Source organism: Globicephala melas, chromosome 2, assembly GCF_963455315.2.
Source record: "Globicephala melas chromosome 2, mGloMel1.2, whole genome shotgun sequence".
NCBI classification, from domain to species: Eukaryota; Metazoa; Chordata; class Mammalia; order Artiodactyla; family Delphinidae; genus Globicephala; species Globicephala melas.
Genome location: NC_083315.2, coordinates 100,130,006 through 100,146,150, shown reverse-complemented (window position 1 = coordinate 100,146,150; position 16,145 = coordinate 100,130,006). Strand labels below are relative to the sequence as shown.

At 44.2% G+C, this 16,145-nt stretch overlaps 1 protein-coding gene across 1 annotated transcript in view; it reads right to left on the bottom strand.

Annotated features, from left to right (window-relative positions):
• RYR3 (ryanodine receptor 3) overlaps positions 1-16,145 on the bottom strand; it is a 364,723-nt gene that overhangs the window by 4,816 nt on the left and 343,762 nt on the right. The window contains exons 92-99 of the mRNA XM_060293473.1: positions 15,402-15,602; positions 12,147-12,277; positions 8,295-8,337; positions 7,686-7,813; positions 7,200-7,260; positions 6,784-6,930; positions 2,021-2,155; positions 552-708 (exon numbers count right to left, since the gene is read on the bottom strand). Of these exons, the coding sequence (XP_060149456.1) occupies positions 552-708; positions 2,021-2,155; positions 6,784-6,930; positions 7,200-7,260; positions 7,686-7,813; positions 8,295-8,337; positions 12,147-12,277; positions 15,402-15,602 (1,003 nt within the window). The remainder of the gene's footprint in view (positions 1-551; positions 709-2,020; positions 2,156-6,783; positions 6,931-7,199; positions 7,261-7,685; positions 7,814-8,294; positions 8,338-12,146; positions 12,278-15,401; positions 15,603-16,145) is intronic.

Here is a 16,145-nt window from a genome sequence, read left to right as displayed (position 1 = left end):
AGGATGTGGGGCAACACTAGCCAATTGGAGATATTTAGGAAGCAGAATGAGACAGAAATGATCAACTTAGAGTGGGTAATGAAGGAGTGGGCGAGGGGAGTCCTCTGTAAGGATGCTCAAGTTTCCTGTATCAGTGCCTGGGTGTATGTTTGCCTTTATGTATGGTAGACGTTCAAGAGATGTCTGTTGGGGCTTCCCTGGTGGCGCAGTGGTTGAGAGTCCGCCTGCTGATGCAGGGGACACGGGTTCGTGCCCCGGTCCGGGAAGATCCCACATGCCGTGGAGCGGCTGGGCCCGTGAGCCATGGCCGCTGGGCCTGCGCGTCTGGAGCCTGTGCTCCGCAGCGGGAGAGGCCACAGCAGTGAGAGCCCCATGTACCACACACACACACACACACACACACACACACACACACAAGAGAGATGTCTGTTGAATTAACAGGTAAGCGAATGCATAAACCTCTTTACATAAAACAGTTAAGTCAGGTGCAGAAAGGCAAAGAGAATCAGATTGACTGAGCCCCATGCAGATGACATAACTGGCAAGCATACCTTGGATGATGGCCAGCAGGATGACAATGACGAAGAAGAAGAATGTAATGTCAAAGACGATGCGGTACATTTCATACGGGTCCCCAGCGGGGTCTTCAATTTCATCGCCAATGCCACCTCCAGCTCTCACTCCCACGTACATGTGGAACAGGTAACACTAGAGAAGAAAAATGATGGCGATTCAGGTAAAAGGTGCAGAGTTTTGTTTGTTTTTACAGAGATGGTCAGATCATTCATGTAACAAGATCAAAACATGACAGCCCTGAGGCAGGAGAAGGGTACTCGTCACAATAACACATTCATGCTGCTAACTCTGTCCTCTCCACCCTCTGGTTAGGTTGGTGTCTATAAAGATGGAAAGGCTGCTGTTCCACGTAGCCTTTAAAAGGTGTTTTTTGCTCTTTTCTTAAAAACAGTTTTGAACTCCTTGACACACACGTGAGAATTCACTCTAGGTGTGTATAAGTTAAAAGAACTTTCTGCCCTGATGAGGATGGCCTATGCCGGATACGAGTTTTCTCTCACTTAAGTTTCAAGTGCCAGCCTGGACTTGGGGCCGGGCTATAGCCTCCGGGAAGAGGCCTCCCCTACTTGGCATCCTCCGCGCACCCGGGAGGGCAGGGCTCCCCGCAGAATCTCCTCCCAAGTGCCCGTGTGCTCCAGGTAGGCTCCTGGGCCAGGGCTCACAGAGTAGGCTGCCCTCTGTCTCTCCTCCTGACTGGCAGTGATGGCTTTGGGATGGGAGTGTGGAGGCAGTCTTATGGCTGGTAGATCAAAAGCCAGTGGCAGCACGGAGCCCACGCTGGTCATACGGTTGCTCTTGTGCCTGTAGTGTTGCTGTCTCATGGGCTGCTTGCCCCAAGAAAACTCACGCAGAGTTTTTAGCCAAAAAGCATATCTATTTTCTGGAGAAACGATCACAGGCGGGGGCAGGGGGGCAGTGTACTGTCACCTGTCTCTGATACACACATTCTTTTCCTGAAATCTGGTCACGATAAGTGTCTAGAGATGCTACTGCAGCTGTGCTGGCTCACCCTGCGCTGTGCCCTTCTATGCGCGCAGGAGCCCCAGCCCCGCCCTGACCCAGTCCTGCTGCTGTGACATTTTTCAGACGACATGGCTGTTCTGAAACAAGCCCCACTGGCTTGCTGAAATAAACGGAGCACCAGATTCATGGGACTTTGCTCTTAGCTCTCAGAGGCAAAGAATCAGAGTTTGACTTCCGTGAGATACAGACACAGGTAACTCACGTCTTCGCCACACACAGATGTGGATGGGTGGTGATCCGCTTAGCTGTGTGTTTCTCCTTCCGCCTGGGCCCCGACAGGTGGTCTATTCCATCACTTCTGTCTTTCCAGGACCCACCTCCCTTTCGGATGAGACATCAGTGTTCTACTCTCATCTCTGTCCTGCTCTGCCACAGCCCTTCTGTCCCAGCCACGCCAGGTGACCCTACAGGGAATTCTCACCGTCATCATGTCATCACACTTCATGTCGGGCTCATCGTCGTCTTCACTTTTGTTGTAGAACTTGCGGAAGAAGTTGAACGCCACCACGGTATAGAGGTAAACCACCACGGCCAGGAGACCAACAGTCAGGACCAACTGGCAGCGGAAAGAGAGAGAGGGGGGAAGAGGAGGTGGGTCTTCTCCACCTTGAAAGGTTGGTGGGAGACTCCAAGCAAACAGAGGAAAAGGGGAAAGATGAGGGGTCTGGAACGAAGGCTGTCATACAGCAGGTGCCGAAGGAAAGCAAGATCACAGAGAGAAACAGGCCTTATTGGGAGAAAAGAGTAATGATGGACTGTTAGGGAACAAACTGTGTTCCCCCGGAATTCATATGTTGAAGCCCTAACCCCCAGTACCTCTGAAGGTGACTGCACTTGGAGATAGAGCCTTTAAAGAGGTGATTTAATTAAAATGAGGCCGTGAGGGTGGGCCCTGCTTCAATCTGACTGGTGTTCCTACAAGAGGAGGAGGTTAGGACTCAGAAGGAGAGATACCAGGTAGCCGTACGCATCGAAGGATAATCAAGTGAAAAAGCAGCAAGAGGCAGCCAGCTGCACGCCAAGCTACCCACACCTTGATCTTGGACTTCCAGCCTCCAGAACTGAGAGGAAATCAATGTCTGTTGTCTAAGCCCCCAGTGTTCAGTATTTTGTTATGGAACCCCGGGCAGACTTAACAGCTGGGTTACTGCACGGGACGCATATCAACTACACAGGGATTTAAGGATGAGAATAGTGACGGTGCTCTGAGGATGGTTACTTTGTTTTTTCACAGAGATAGCAGTGACCCAAGGCTTCAAGATGTCGCTTTCACTCTAACGCTGCTTTTATTTATTTGCTTATTTATTTAATTGAAGTAGAGTTGATTTACAATATTGTGTTAGTTTCAGGTGTACAGCATAGTGATTCAGTTATACATATACATGTATCCTTTTTCAAATTCTTTTCCCACTTAGGTTGTTACAAAATATTGAGTATAATTCCCTGTGCTCTATACAGTAGGTCCTTGTCATTTACCTATTTTATATATAGTAGTGTGTATATGTTAATCCCAAACTCCTAATTTATCCCTCCCTACCCCGCTTTGGTAACCATAAGTTCTAATGCTGCTTCTAAAGAAACTACAGGAAATTAATATAACATTGTAAATCAGCTATACTTCAATAAAAATTTTAAAAAATATATATATACATATATGTATAACTGAGTCACTTTTCAGTACAGAAGAAATCAATACACGTTGTAAATCAACTATACTTCAATAAAATTTTTTAAAAATTAAAAAAGAAACTACAGATTCCTTGGGCTCATGGGTATCCCTACATCATAATATTTCATAACTAACCATGAACTGGATAACTGTCACAGCTTTGAAGTTACTATAAGAATTATAATTGAGCAAAGTGACATTTTTCATAATGAAGAAACCTGCCTTGGACCTTTGCCAGGGACATAGGGCCTGTTTGTTTCTCGGCTTTCAGAGGCACAATAAATGAGGACTACGCAGGACCTGCTCATCGGGCCTATACCAGGGACTAGGTGCTGGGCTGGAGCTGTGAAGATCAACAACATAAAATCTTTCTTTGCCCTCAAGCTGCTACACAAAAGGGAGTGGGCATGATAAGTACCAGAACAGACATATTCAGCAGCTTCTTGAACAATGAACTTAGTGATTTGAACCTTGGATAGCAGACCTCACGGAAAGCAGCCGGTTTCAAAAAAGAGAAAGAATGTGGGCTTTGCACCAAGGAACAAATGGGCTGGAATCTAAGTTCTGCCACTTAGCAGCTGTGTGCTCTTGGGTGAAATACTTAGCCTCTCTGAGCCTCAGTGCTCTTCTGTCTCAAGTGAGTGTAACACTTACCTTATAGGGTGGTTGTGAGCGTATTGCAATACCCGGCATATGGCACAAACTGGGCACATTTTTTTTTAACAATCTTGCCAGAGTTTAGTTGGCAAGCCCATATAAGACATTCATTGTTTAATAAATGTTGGAGAGGGCGTGGAGACAAGGGAACCCTCCTACACTGTCGGTGGGACTGTAAATTGATAGAGCCACTATGAAGAACAGTATGGAGGTTCCTTAAAAAACTAAAAACAGAACTACCATATGACCCAGCAATGCCACTCCTAGGTACATACCCTGAGAAAACCATAATTCAAAAAGATACATGCACCCCAATAGGCAGCACTATTTACAATAGCAAGGACATGGAAGCAACCTAAATGTCCATCAACAGAGGAATGGGTAAAGAAGATGTGGTACACATATATACAATGGAATGTTACTCGGCCATAAAAAAGAACAAAATAATGCCATTTGCAGCAACATGGATGGACCTAGAGACTGTCATACTAAGTGAAGTAAGTCAGACACAGAAAGACGAATATCGTATGATGTTGCTCGTATGTGGAATCTAAAACAATGGGTACAAATGAACTTATTTACAAAACAGAAGTAGAGTCACAGATGTAGAAAACAAACTTATGCTAACCAGGGGATAAGGGGGTGAGGGATAAATTGGGATATTGGGATTGACATATATACACTCCTATATATAAAACAGATAACTAATAAGAACTTACTGTATGGCACAGGGAACTCTACTCAATACTCTCTAAAGGCCTAAATGGGAAAAGAATCTAAAAAAAGAGTGGATATATGTATATGTATAACTGATTCAATTTGCTGTACACCTGAAACTAACACAACATTGTAAATCAACTATACTTCAATAAAAATTGTTTTTTAATTAAAAGAAATTCATTGTTTAAACTTTTCATTTAAGGTACAGTTTTGTATAACGCCGTTAAACCAAATCAATAAAATCTGAACTTTCTATATTTGAGTAAAGGGGAAGAAAAGAATTCTAAAAGAACAAATTGTAGAACTGGCATTCCATAAATCCCGTTTTGGGAAATGCCACCTTTATAGGATAAAACTTCCCAAGACACACATGGAAAAATAATACACAATGCCCTTTCTCCCAGGAACCTATAAGGAAGTATTTACCACTCTCTAAGCAAACATCTATATCACAGGTTCTGTTATTACCTCCCCAAACTTCAGCTTCTTGTATGTGGCAGCAAATTTCTATCTCTAGCTTTCCTCCCTTCTTTTTAGTGTCAACTGAGAAACCGGCGCCACTACCAGAAGCCTAGAAGAAATAAACCATCGTAATACCTGATGATCTGGCACCCTTTCATTTTAGAACAATTAAAGGTTAATCTGACCTTTTTTCTGGTTGGAATTTTTATTTTTTAAGGTGTACAATGTGACGATTTAATATATGCATACATTATCAAGTTAATTAACATATCCATCACCTCACACAGTTACCGTGTGTGTGTGTGTGTGTGTGTGTGTGTGTATGTGTTTGCTGAGAACACTTAAGATCTACTCTCTTAGCAAATTTCAAGCATACAATACAGCATTTTTAACTATAACCGCCGTGCTTTACATTAGATCCCCGGAACTAATTTATTTAATAACTGAAAGTTTGTACTCTTTGACCAATGCTCCCCATTTCCCCCAACACACCCAGCTCCTGGTAACTACTGCTCTACTCTCTGGTTCTAGAAGTTTGCCCTTTTTATGATTCCCCATATAAGTGACACCATACAGTATTTGTCTTTCTGTGTCTGGCTTATTTCTCTTAGCATAATGCCCTCTAGGCTCATCTATATTGTTGCAAAAGGCAGAATTTCCTCTTTGTAAATGGTTGAATGATATTCTACTGTATGTTCATAACAAATTTTGTTTATCCATTCATCCACTGATGGACACAGGTTGTTTCCATATCTTGGCTATTGGGAATAATGCTGCTGTGAACATGGGAATATAGATAGCTCTCTGAGATACTGATTTCGTCTCCTTCAGATATATATACCCAGAAGTGCAACTGCTGGATCATGTGGCAGTTCTATACTTAATTTTTTGAGGAACTGCCATACTGTCTCCCCTAATGGCTGTACCAAGCTGGGTACATATTAACTCCTTTCTTTTCTCCCTTCTCCTGTAAAGATTTAGAGATGTGAGGGAACATGTCTCATTCGTGGATTTGCACTTAATGAGGAATAAAATGCTAGGGAGTTTGAATCTGTTCACAGGAGGAGCCATTAGAGGACTTTAATCAAGGGATTGACCCTGACAATTCTGTAGAAGACAGACTAGATATTGATGAGACTGGATGTAGAGCAATGACTAGATAGGTATATATAGAAACTGCACACATACATGTATATAACATATATAGCTATATATGTCTACCTATGTACACATATAGCTGTATATATGTATAGATCTATATATATCTAGTCATTGGTCTTTTTTTTTTTTTGGCTGCATTGGGTCTTCATGGCTGCACGCGAGCCTTCTCTAGCTGATGCAAGCGGGGGCTACTTTTGGTTGCGATGCCTGGGCTTCTCATTGCGGTGGCTTCTCGTTGCAGAGCACGGGCTCTAGGTGCATGGGCCTCGGGAGTTGTGGCACGTGGACCCAGCAGCTGTGGCTCGCGGGCTCCAGAGCTTAGGCTCAGTAGTTGTGGCACACGGGCTTAGTTGCTCCGCGGCATGTGGGATCCTCCCTGGCCAGGGCTTGAACCTGTGTCCCCTGAGTTGGCAGGAGGGTTCTCAACGACTGCGCCACCAGGGAAGCCCACTGGTTATGTTCTTTCCTAACCCTATCTAGGTCCCTCCTGTTCTGCAGCAGTATAAACCCCATACCTGTTTGCCATTGTGAGTGACAGATGACAGAATAGTTCTCAGAGTCTTGAAGCCCATCGCGATATCCAGCAGATGAGCAGCGAAGAAGAAGTTGTTGTAGTGGCCCAGGACTGACATGGTCGTGTACCAGGCGAGGTAGAGAAAGGACTGTGGAAATGGAAGAAATTGAGCAGCTTTTCAGGCATTCAGGGGACTGAGGTGCTTTGAGCTGGCCCAAGAATTGCCAAGTCAAGCCCCATCTGCCTCATACTACTGCACAAGAGAGGAGTGTCCCCCCAGCACCCTAGGGCCCTCTGTCTTCGCCCAGCACTCCCTGCATCTTCCTGAGCTGCCTCCATAGCTTGTTTCTTTGTGGCATCTAATGACATCCCTGGACTTGGGGCACAGAATTTTGCTTTCCCAGATGCCATACTTACATTGTCAGTAAAAACAACTCCCAGCTTCCAGATATGGTACTTCATGTCGATGGAACTTAGCCTAAAGGGGAACAAATCATTTCAAAACTTAAAAATGTCAAGATTTAGTTAAGTGTTTAATAAGGGGAAAAAATGAATTTTTTTCTCTCTTGGGTTTAATAACCTAAATACAGCTCTGAGGTTTATCAAGTTGTATGTGTTCACCATGAGAATGAGAGTGGCTGAATCACACACCCTGAAATTTTAATTAGTCTTTCTCTTTCAGCTCTATCAGGCATAAAGGCTGATAAGTCTTTCAATTTTTTTTAAAGCAGTGCTCTCCCCCCCCCCCCATATTTTAGAACCTAGAAGAAACACTTAGGCGAGACCAGAGTCTAAGACAGCGAAGACATGACTGTGAGCTTTCCCTGTAGCACAGGGAAGAGGACTGGAAAGATAAAGCGTCTAGTCAGCCAGACTTTGGGATTTAACTCCTAAGCTCTGTACCATGACACCAGGGAGGCTGCCTCTGCTTTGGTCTCTTCTACTGGGCTAAAGTCGAGGGCATTTTTGTCCAACCCCAGGAGTTCAGCAATGCGTTCTGCTCCGTAGAGATCTCCATACTTGTTGATCACCTAAAGCAGAGAGGAGGACAGGGTGAGCTCAGGCCGTGCAGCACCACCAATGTTCTCTCCAGCCCCAGTGCCGTCAGAGCTGTGTTATGCTCTGGGCTCTTCCAAGGGGTTGATAAAGACATGAGTCAAAATGCAAAAGGAAAATAAAGAGAAAAAAATAACCTCCAGAGAAAACAAATGATACAGACAATTAAGTGAAAACTGCTTTTCTAGCTATCATTTAGCAGGAGAGAAAAAACCTAGTATGTAGAAAACAGTGATTTTGTTAAGCTGATTAAGGCAGATGAGTATAGGAACTAAGCCCCAAACCTACATGCGTTCATATAAAACCCCTTCTGTGGCTTACTCTTCTCGAGATGCCATCATAAAAGCACCATTACATTTATTCATGTTCGTATATGGAGAACTTAAAAAAACAATTTACATTTCTTTGGAGGTCATGGAATTTACTCCCCCTGCCCCGCCCCCCAACAAGGCATACCTTTCTCTTTACAAACTTGTCCCAGTAGTTATTAGGAAAAGATCTGAAGAAGAAAACGAAACAGGGAGATTCTTAACATCAAGGCAAGCACATCAAGAAACTTTGCAGTTTGTCTGGACCTGTGATCTTTTGGGGTTTTGTCCTGCTCATTGAAGAATTCAAGACTTGATTGAAGTTCAGAGTCACCGCAGGTCTGATTTCTGGTTTCACTGCTTTGCGGTGAGTTCTGAAACACTTGGAAAGCTCCTTTGCATTTTCTACTTCAAAATTTTGGTTAAGAGCCAGGAATTGTGATGACAGACTAGCTAGAGGCAGGGATATGTGTCTTGAGCTCAGTGTAACTAGAAACCAAACCCTGCAGGAAACACAATGCATTCAACCTTCCTTCACTGAGTGCCCACTTTATGGCAGTAACTGGGGTAGGTGCTGGGGACACGGTGGTGGGAGGTGTAGACAAGGTCCCTAACTATGAAGTTTCCAGTCTGGAAATCACCGTGAGTTAATTTACGTGGGGGTTTTCTTAATGGAGCGCTCTTCTGCTCTGTTCTCCATTCCTGCATAACTCCTGTGGGGTGTGCTTTTTTTTTTAAGATTGTTTTGGGATGTGGACCGTTTTTAAAGCTTTATTGAATTTGTTACAACATGGCTCCTGTTTTGCTTTTCTGGCCTCGAGGCGTGTGGGATCTTAGTTCCCCCGACCAGGGATCGCACACGCACCCCCTGTACTGGAAGGCGAAGTCAATAACCACTGGACCGCCAGCGAAGTCCCCAGCAGTCTTGGTCTTAAACATCCAAATGCCACTTAAAAACAAAGCAAACTGCTAATAGATTTTATCTACGGGGGATGGAAGTAATTATTTTGACCTCCTTCTTTGTCCATTATTCTGCTACTTGATCTTTTTCATGAATGGTATTTAGAATCCAAAAAGTGGAAAATTCCACAAGTGATCCTGCAGGGCCAGTGACTAAAGGCTCTGGTCAAGACCCTTTCACAGATGTGATCTTACTTTGATCTGAATATTCTTGGCTCCTGACCAGGTATGTAAGCTCCTTCAAGGTCGAAGCCATAATTCCACTTGGTAATATTCCTTTAAGTGTGGGGTAGGCCAAGAACCTTCAGAAGGGAAATGCATAAATAAGTGACAGATCTATATATGAAGGGTCAAGAAAAACAACATAAGCTGCTCACCTCTTGGAAACTAGCAGAATGCACAATGAGATGCTATTACACACCTACCAGATGAGCAAAGTTATCTGAGGATAACAAGTGCTGACAAGGAGGCAGAGAAGCAGGAATGCTCACAGGGTGCTCGTTTAATGTAAATGGGGGCAAACATTTGCATATCCTACTATTCAGCAAGTTCGTCTTCTGCTACCTACTCCAGAGAAACTCTTTTATTTGTGCACCAGGTATAAAAATACTCCTTACAGCACTGTTTCCAACAGACACTAGTGGGAAACAGTTGAAATAGCCACGGTCAGGAAAATGGATAAATGCACAATAATATACTCCTAATGGAAAATGCTACAGTTTTGAAAATGACCAACTCGGGCCACACATATCAACGTATTCAACTGATGAGTTCTTGAAGAGGGTGCTGAACAGAAGATTCAAACGACAGTACAATGCATATAGTATAACTCCATGGATATGAAGCTCAAAACTAGTTAAGATGAAACCATGTATCTAGGGACACATACCTAAGTGGTAACACTATAAACTAAGGCAAAAGAATGGATAGCACTGAAGTCAGGACGGTGGTTAGCTCGGGTCCGGGGAGGATCCGGGCCAGAGAGGATAACGTCTGGGACCTCAAAGTTTTCAGCGATGTTCCAGTTTTAAAGCTTTGTAGTTCATTTTATCACTGTACTTTAAAATATACGTTTTTATGTTTTCTTCTATATGTGTATTTAACAATACAAAAATAAAATTAAAAAAGAAAGCTCTCCATGACATACAGTTAACTCAAAAAAGAGCAGGTTACAAAGCACTACATGTACAATGATGCCATTATCGTGAAGGAATAACGGAAGTTCATTGATCTAAATGTTTTAAAACAGCTGTTTTTCTTATACACGCGTTTCCCTATTCACGGGCATTTCAGCCACTTCAAATAAATGTCAGCAACTGTCCTTGTTAAAACAGTTTAGTGTTCTTGTCTCATTACCTCCTTAGGATAAATTTCTAGAAAGTGAACTGCGTTCTTCCTGGGACTTTTAGGCTATATCATCTTGTGCCGCAGACACAAGCGTTACTGATAATTACAGAAAGCTTTCCAAGGAATGAGATTATTTGATATTCAAATTGTCTATACTATAATAACAAAGGGTCAGAAATAAGTCTTAGTAGTTTCCCTTATTCTTCCTTAAAAGTGAGGAGATTGGCAGTGACCTGCAGGCCTGAACAAGCTTTTGATTTGCCTGCTCACACCCGTTTTTCCCTAGGAGAGGAGTCTTCCCTTTCTCGGGACCATTATAAAAAGCTCAGCGGTGCCTTGTGGAGCTGCCTCTCTCAATTTGCCTGGCCGCCTCTGAAGAGTAGCGTGTTCTCCTGCAGGGCCAGGGTTGTCGCTTCTAGGTGTGCATATCTTATTGGCACAGCCGAGACTCAACAGTCATCTTGTTCACATATTCAGCCCTATTTCTTGACTTTCCTTTCATCCCATTAATTCATCTTGCAACTCTCATTTCCCTGTTGTGAATACACCGGCGTTAGAGCATCACCTTTGCTCATGGTGACGGTCATTATTTTCCTAAATTTTTATTGTGGTAAAATATACATAACTTAAAATGTACAATCTTAATCATTTGGCCATAATCCCTGTGTTGTACAATATATCCTTGTGGCTTATTTTATACCTAATCGTTTATACCTCTTAATCCCCGTCCCTATATCGCCCCTTCTCCCTTCCCTCTCCCCGCTGGCAACCACTGGTTCTCTGTATCAGTGAGTCTGCTGCTTTTTTGTTACATTCTCTGTGTTGTGTTTTTAGATTCCACAGATAAGTGATATCATACGGTGTTTGCCTTTCTCTGTCCGACTTATTGGTGATGGCCATTTTTCTTTAACAGGGGAAGGGAATAACGAACAGCCATGCGCCAGGCACTGTACCAAGCATGTGACAATCCATTCATGAGGCCTCCCAGGACTGCAGGCGGTGGTATTCTCATCCCTCTATTAATGAAGAGGAAACTGAGGTTTATAAAACCTGATTCCCTCGCCCTAGGTCACGGGTGTCTACGTTATCAAGCTGACTCAGTATTCTACCTCTTTGCCTCTAGAATCAATGCTTGTCTCCACCACGTTAGCACTTGTACACGTGCCTACCTAGAAGGCAGGCTTCACCCCACGGGTCCTAACATCCCCACCCAGATGGGCCTATTTTAACTGCCCGTGGAACTGCCTATCAAATTATATTGGGAGGCGTTCTAGTACCAACCAGGCTATTTGTTTAGGGAGAAGACTTCAGAGATGGTGCTGTCACAGGGCTGCTGTGCCATCTGGGGACTCTGGAGAAGCTGATCAGTTTGATCACTGAAACCCCGGGCCAGGGAAACACTGTACGACTCGAACATGGAAAACTAGATTAAGTAGTGTTGTGCTGGACCATCTGGTCTTAATTAAAAATGCTCAGCACTTTCCGATGATATCCTCTGTCCCCCATTAAATGCATAGGGACACATATAACTGTTGGAGGCACGACAGGCTACTTTGTGAAAAGGCAGGGGAGAAAACAAGTCCCAGAAACCAAAGCAAGGCTTATATTAATCAGTCTCCAGGGCTGCTGAAGAAGGTATTATCCTATTTACAATAGAAACTCCGTTTTCTTTTTGGGGTGGGGGGAAACTTACGGTGTGTTGATTACCAAGCGATCCCATTGCCCCTTGATGTCATCTTCAGAAGGCTGTTCGGTGATATACAGGCCATCAAACTCCAGCTTCCTGGCGATTTCTTTTTCTCTTTTGAATACCACCAAAGGAACCTAGGAGTGGGAAGACACCGGTTACTCAGAGAAGGCTTTCTAATGAAAGCATCCTCTCCCACGCGTATCTCACAAATTGGCCTTCCAACTTCAGGGCAACAAACTCTTTGTAGTGGGATTCTTAGGGTGCCTCGTTGTGGGTCCAAAGCCAAAGAAATCACTTCTCAGTCCTCTGGCTCACACACCTCCCTCTCCAAAGCTGATATGATTTGGGTCATCCTTTAAACAGCTGATAGTGTTACAAACTGTGGACTTCTTGACCCGTCCTGGTGAGAAGACCACATTTAGATGAATCACAGGGCCGAGTGACTTAGGTCTCCTAAAACACTTAGGCTGGAGGTAAACCAAGACTTAGAAAGCATAATAAACTATGCTAGAATATATTGGACAGCTGCAGAAATACGATGAAGAGTTCCAACCCCCTTCAATGGCTAGGGTCATATTCATCTCATGTCTTTGAATTCTGATTAATGAAATATGGCTTAATGGTTACAATGAGAGGATTCACTGGGCTCTGTGCATAGTCTCTCGCTATTGAAATTTTCTTCCTGACATTCCTTCCGAGAAGAGCTCCTGCCTGGCACACTTATTTGTTCCCTACCATCGTTTCCCATTCTCTTATAGTTATGACTGCTTCTAGCCTACACATGGTGGCATGGTTCTAAAGACCTATCACAAAAGCAGTACATACACAGAAAATGCTGGGAAGATAATCCACTTGCTCCAACCATCGCCAGACACACACACACTTCAGATAAGGGACAGAATGAGCAAGGTCAGAGGATACGACTGGAATCCCAGGAAATGAGAAGGCAGAAAAGCCAGAGCTCCACTAGCCAGAAAAGCTTAGCTCAGACAGAGCTAGGGCTTCCCATCCACCTGGGAAGCTACTGGTTACTTGGCAACATCCCTGAGACCTTGGTCTCCAAACTGTTTCTTCTAATAACTCCCTCTCAAATCTCATGATATCCGTACAACTCACGCTGCTCCTTTATTTCCAAGACAAAAAGGCAAAATTTAGATAATGGTTCGTAAAGTGTTACTGCTTACCCTTTTTCTTCCTCCCTTAATTATTTATTTTTTATTTTTAAAATTTATTTCACTGAAGTATAGTTGATTTACAATGTTGTGTTAGTTTCTGGTATATAGCAAAGTGACTCAGTTGTACATACATATACCTTCTTTTTCATATTCGTTTCTATGATGGTTTATCACAGGATATTGAATATAGTTCCTGCTTACCCTTTTTTTTAAACAAGGCAACAACACTGAGAAAATAAAAGAATCATGACAGGAAGGTGGCAAAGGCCACTAATGGACATTGCACACTGCAGAATCAGTGGCTGGTGTTGGTTCATGGATCATGTGGGAGGGGAAGCAGGGAAAGCCACCCTGACTAGTGTCTGCTGTGTGTCGCGGTGACTCTGAATTACAATAATAATATCAAGTTTTAGATCAGTACTGATCACTGGGATTTGAAGCATTCTCCGTCAATCTTTTAGGAATTTGTATTCCCTCGTAAGTACAACTTCCACATTTTTATTCCCTAGCTAGTGTTTATTTTTGTTTTCTCTAGGTTACCTGTACCCTAGCCGACAAGCTGAGCTCTAGATGGTGAACTAAGGAATAGTAGCGAACATGCTCTCATGTTTACTACGTCTGGCCCTGAGTATTTTACACATGTTAATTCATTTAAATCCTCCCTTTAGCAACTTCAGCGGTTGGTGTTATTATTATCATAGTCATTTTTTTTGCAGATGAGGAAACAGAGGAATGGCGAGGTTAAGTGGCAGAGCTGTGGGTCCAACCCCGGAGGCCAGGCTCCAGAATCCATTCTTTCATTGTTACAGTGGAGGCCTCAGGGCAGATTAGGACACATGGTCTCTCCAGTAGAGCAGCTGGACTTCCTAAGTGATACTGCAGTCCACTGGGGGAAGTGAGAGCCACAAGGATAGGAAAAGACTTCCTGGACTCTTCTCAGGGAAAAGGTGGCTTGGTATAGGGCCAAGGAAACTTCCTACTTAAGAGAAGTAAGAAAAAATGTAATGAGAAAAAACAATTGTGGTGTATGTAGTAGAAACAGAACTGGACTTGGAACACCTAAAACAGAATGACTGAAGATTGACAAAACTATAGCAGTGCCTGAAGATGGCCCCAGAGAACCACATCTCCTGCTATTCATGCCCTTGTGTAGCCCCCTTCACCCTCTGTGCAACACTGAATCTTGGCTGGCCCTGTGACCTGCCTGAATCAACAGAATGTGGTAGAAATGGCACCTTGCCAGTTCTGGGCCTAAGCCTTAAGAAGGTCTAGCAGCTTCCATGTGTGCTCTTTTTTGGACACCCAAGCCATCATGTGCAAGAAGTCCGGCTACCCAGCTGGAGAGAGCATGTGAAGAGACCACATGGAAAGGGAGATGCCCTGAGTCTACAAGGAGGGGGAGAGAGGTCCAGCTACCCCAACTGAGCCCAGCCTTCCAGCTGTTCCCTTGCCAACGTGCATGGGCCGTCTTGGACAGTAGCCCATCTGAGCTCCCAGCTGGTTGCTGATGTGACCACTTGTACAGGGAGCAGAGGAACCGCTCTAATGTGCCCAGGCAGACACAGAATCAGAGAGAAAATGGTTATCATTTTAAGCCATTGAATTCTGGGGGGTGATTTGTTATGCAGCAATAGGACAACGGAAACAGTAACTCATCTCAAATAGCTAAGACCTAATCATTTCTGAAAGGTGAAAAGGATTTTTATAAAAATTTCAACATAAATGCAAAGGTGAGAAGAGCCCCTCATTACCAGCTCCATGCGTGACTCAGCCCGACGATTTGGATTCTGTGAAATGTCACGAGGGGTGGCTGAAGTGAGGCTCCTGGACCAAGGCTTCTCAAGCCAGAGTGTGAATACAGATCACCTGCGGATCATGTTCACTGCAGATTCTGATTTAAAAGGCTTGGGTAGGGGGCAAGAGTCTGCAGTTTTAACCCGCTCCTGGGTGGTGCCCAGGCTGTGGCTTCACCAACCTTAGGCTATTAGTCTAAAGTCTTAGAGAACAAAGGGCTGGCTGGGTTCAAAAAACGATGCTTCTTCCCCAAGGAGTCTGATTACATTCAGAGTGGCTGGCAACTTACCTTCAGGCAGTAATAGCCCACCACGCAGACTAAAGAAATGATGGTGTGGATAACGGCCAGGGCTCGCAATGTTGGGGCCATATATCCAGTGCTCTCCTGCAGGACAAAGAATACCACTGCTTCTTCCTCTTCCTCATCATTAAAGGAATTCCACAGGTTTGCAATGTCTTCTGTCTCTTCTTCTAAAGGTTCCTCGGTGACCTGGCCCAAAACACACACTCTCTTAGAAACACCGGAAAGACCTCCGCCACTGGGCTCTCCCCACATATTTTATACTGCTGGCATTTGCTGTGCAAATAGTAGTGATTCCGTATTACTCGATGAGGGAATGAGGTTTTTAGGTAACTTGTTCCTGGGAATCTCCAGGATCTCTAATAACTGCAAACAAAAGTTTTAAGAGACAAAACCTCTCTCTTGAAAACAAGCCAAAAATTGAAAAGTTAGGAAAGTGTTACTACATGTGCTACAATCCTTCAGCTGCAGGAGGTAATCTTTGAAATGCTACGGCCTGGGGCTTCCCCAGTGGCACAGTGGCTAAGCAACTAAGCCCGTGCGCCACAACTACTGAGCCTGTGCTCTAGAGCCCATGAGCCACAACTCCTGAGCCCGTGTGCCACAACTACTGAAGCCCGCACGCCTAGAGCCTGTGCTCCGCAACAAGAGAAGCCACCGCAATGAGAAGCCCACGCACTGCAACGAAGAGTAGCCCCCGCTCGCCGCAACTAGAGAAAGCCCGCGCGCAGC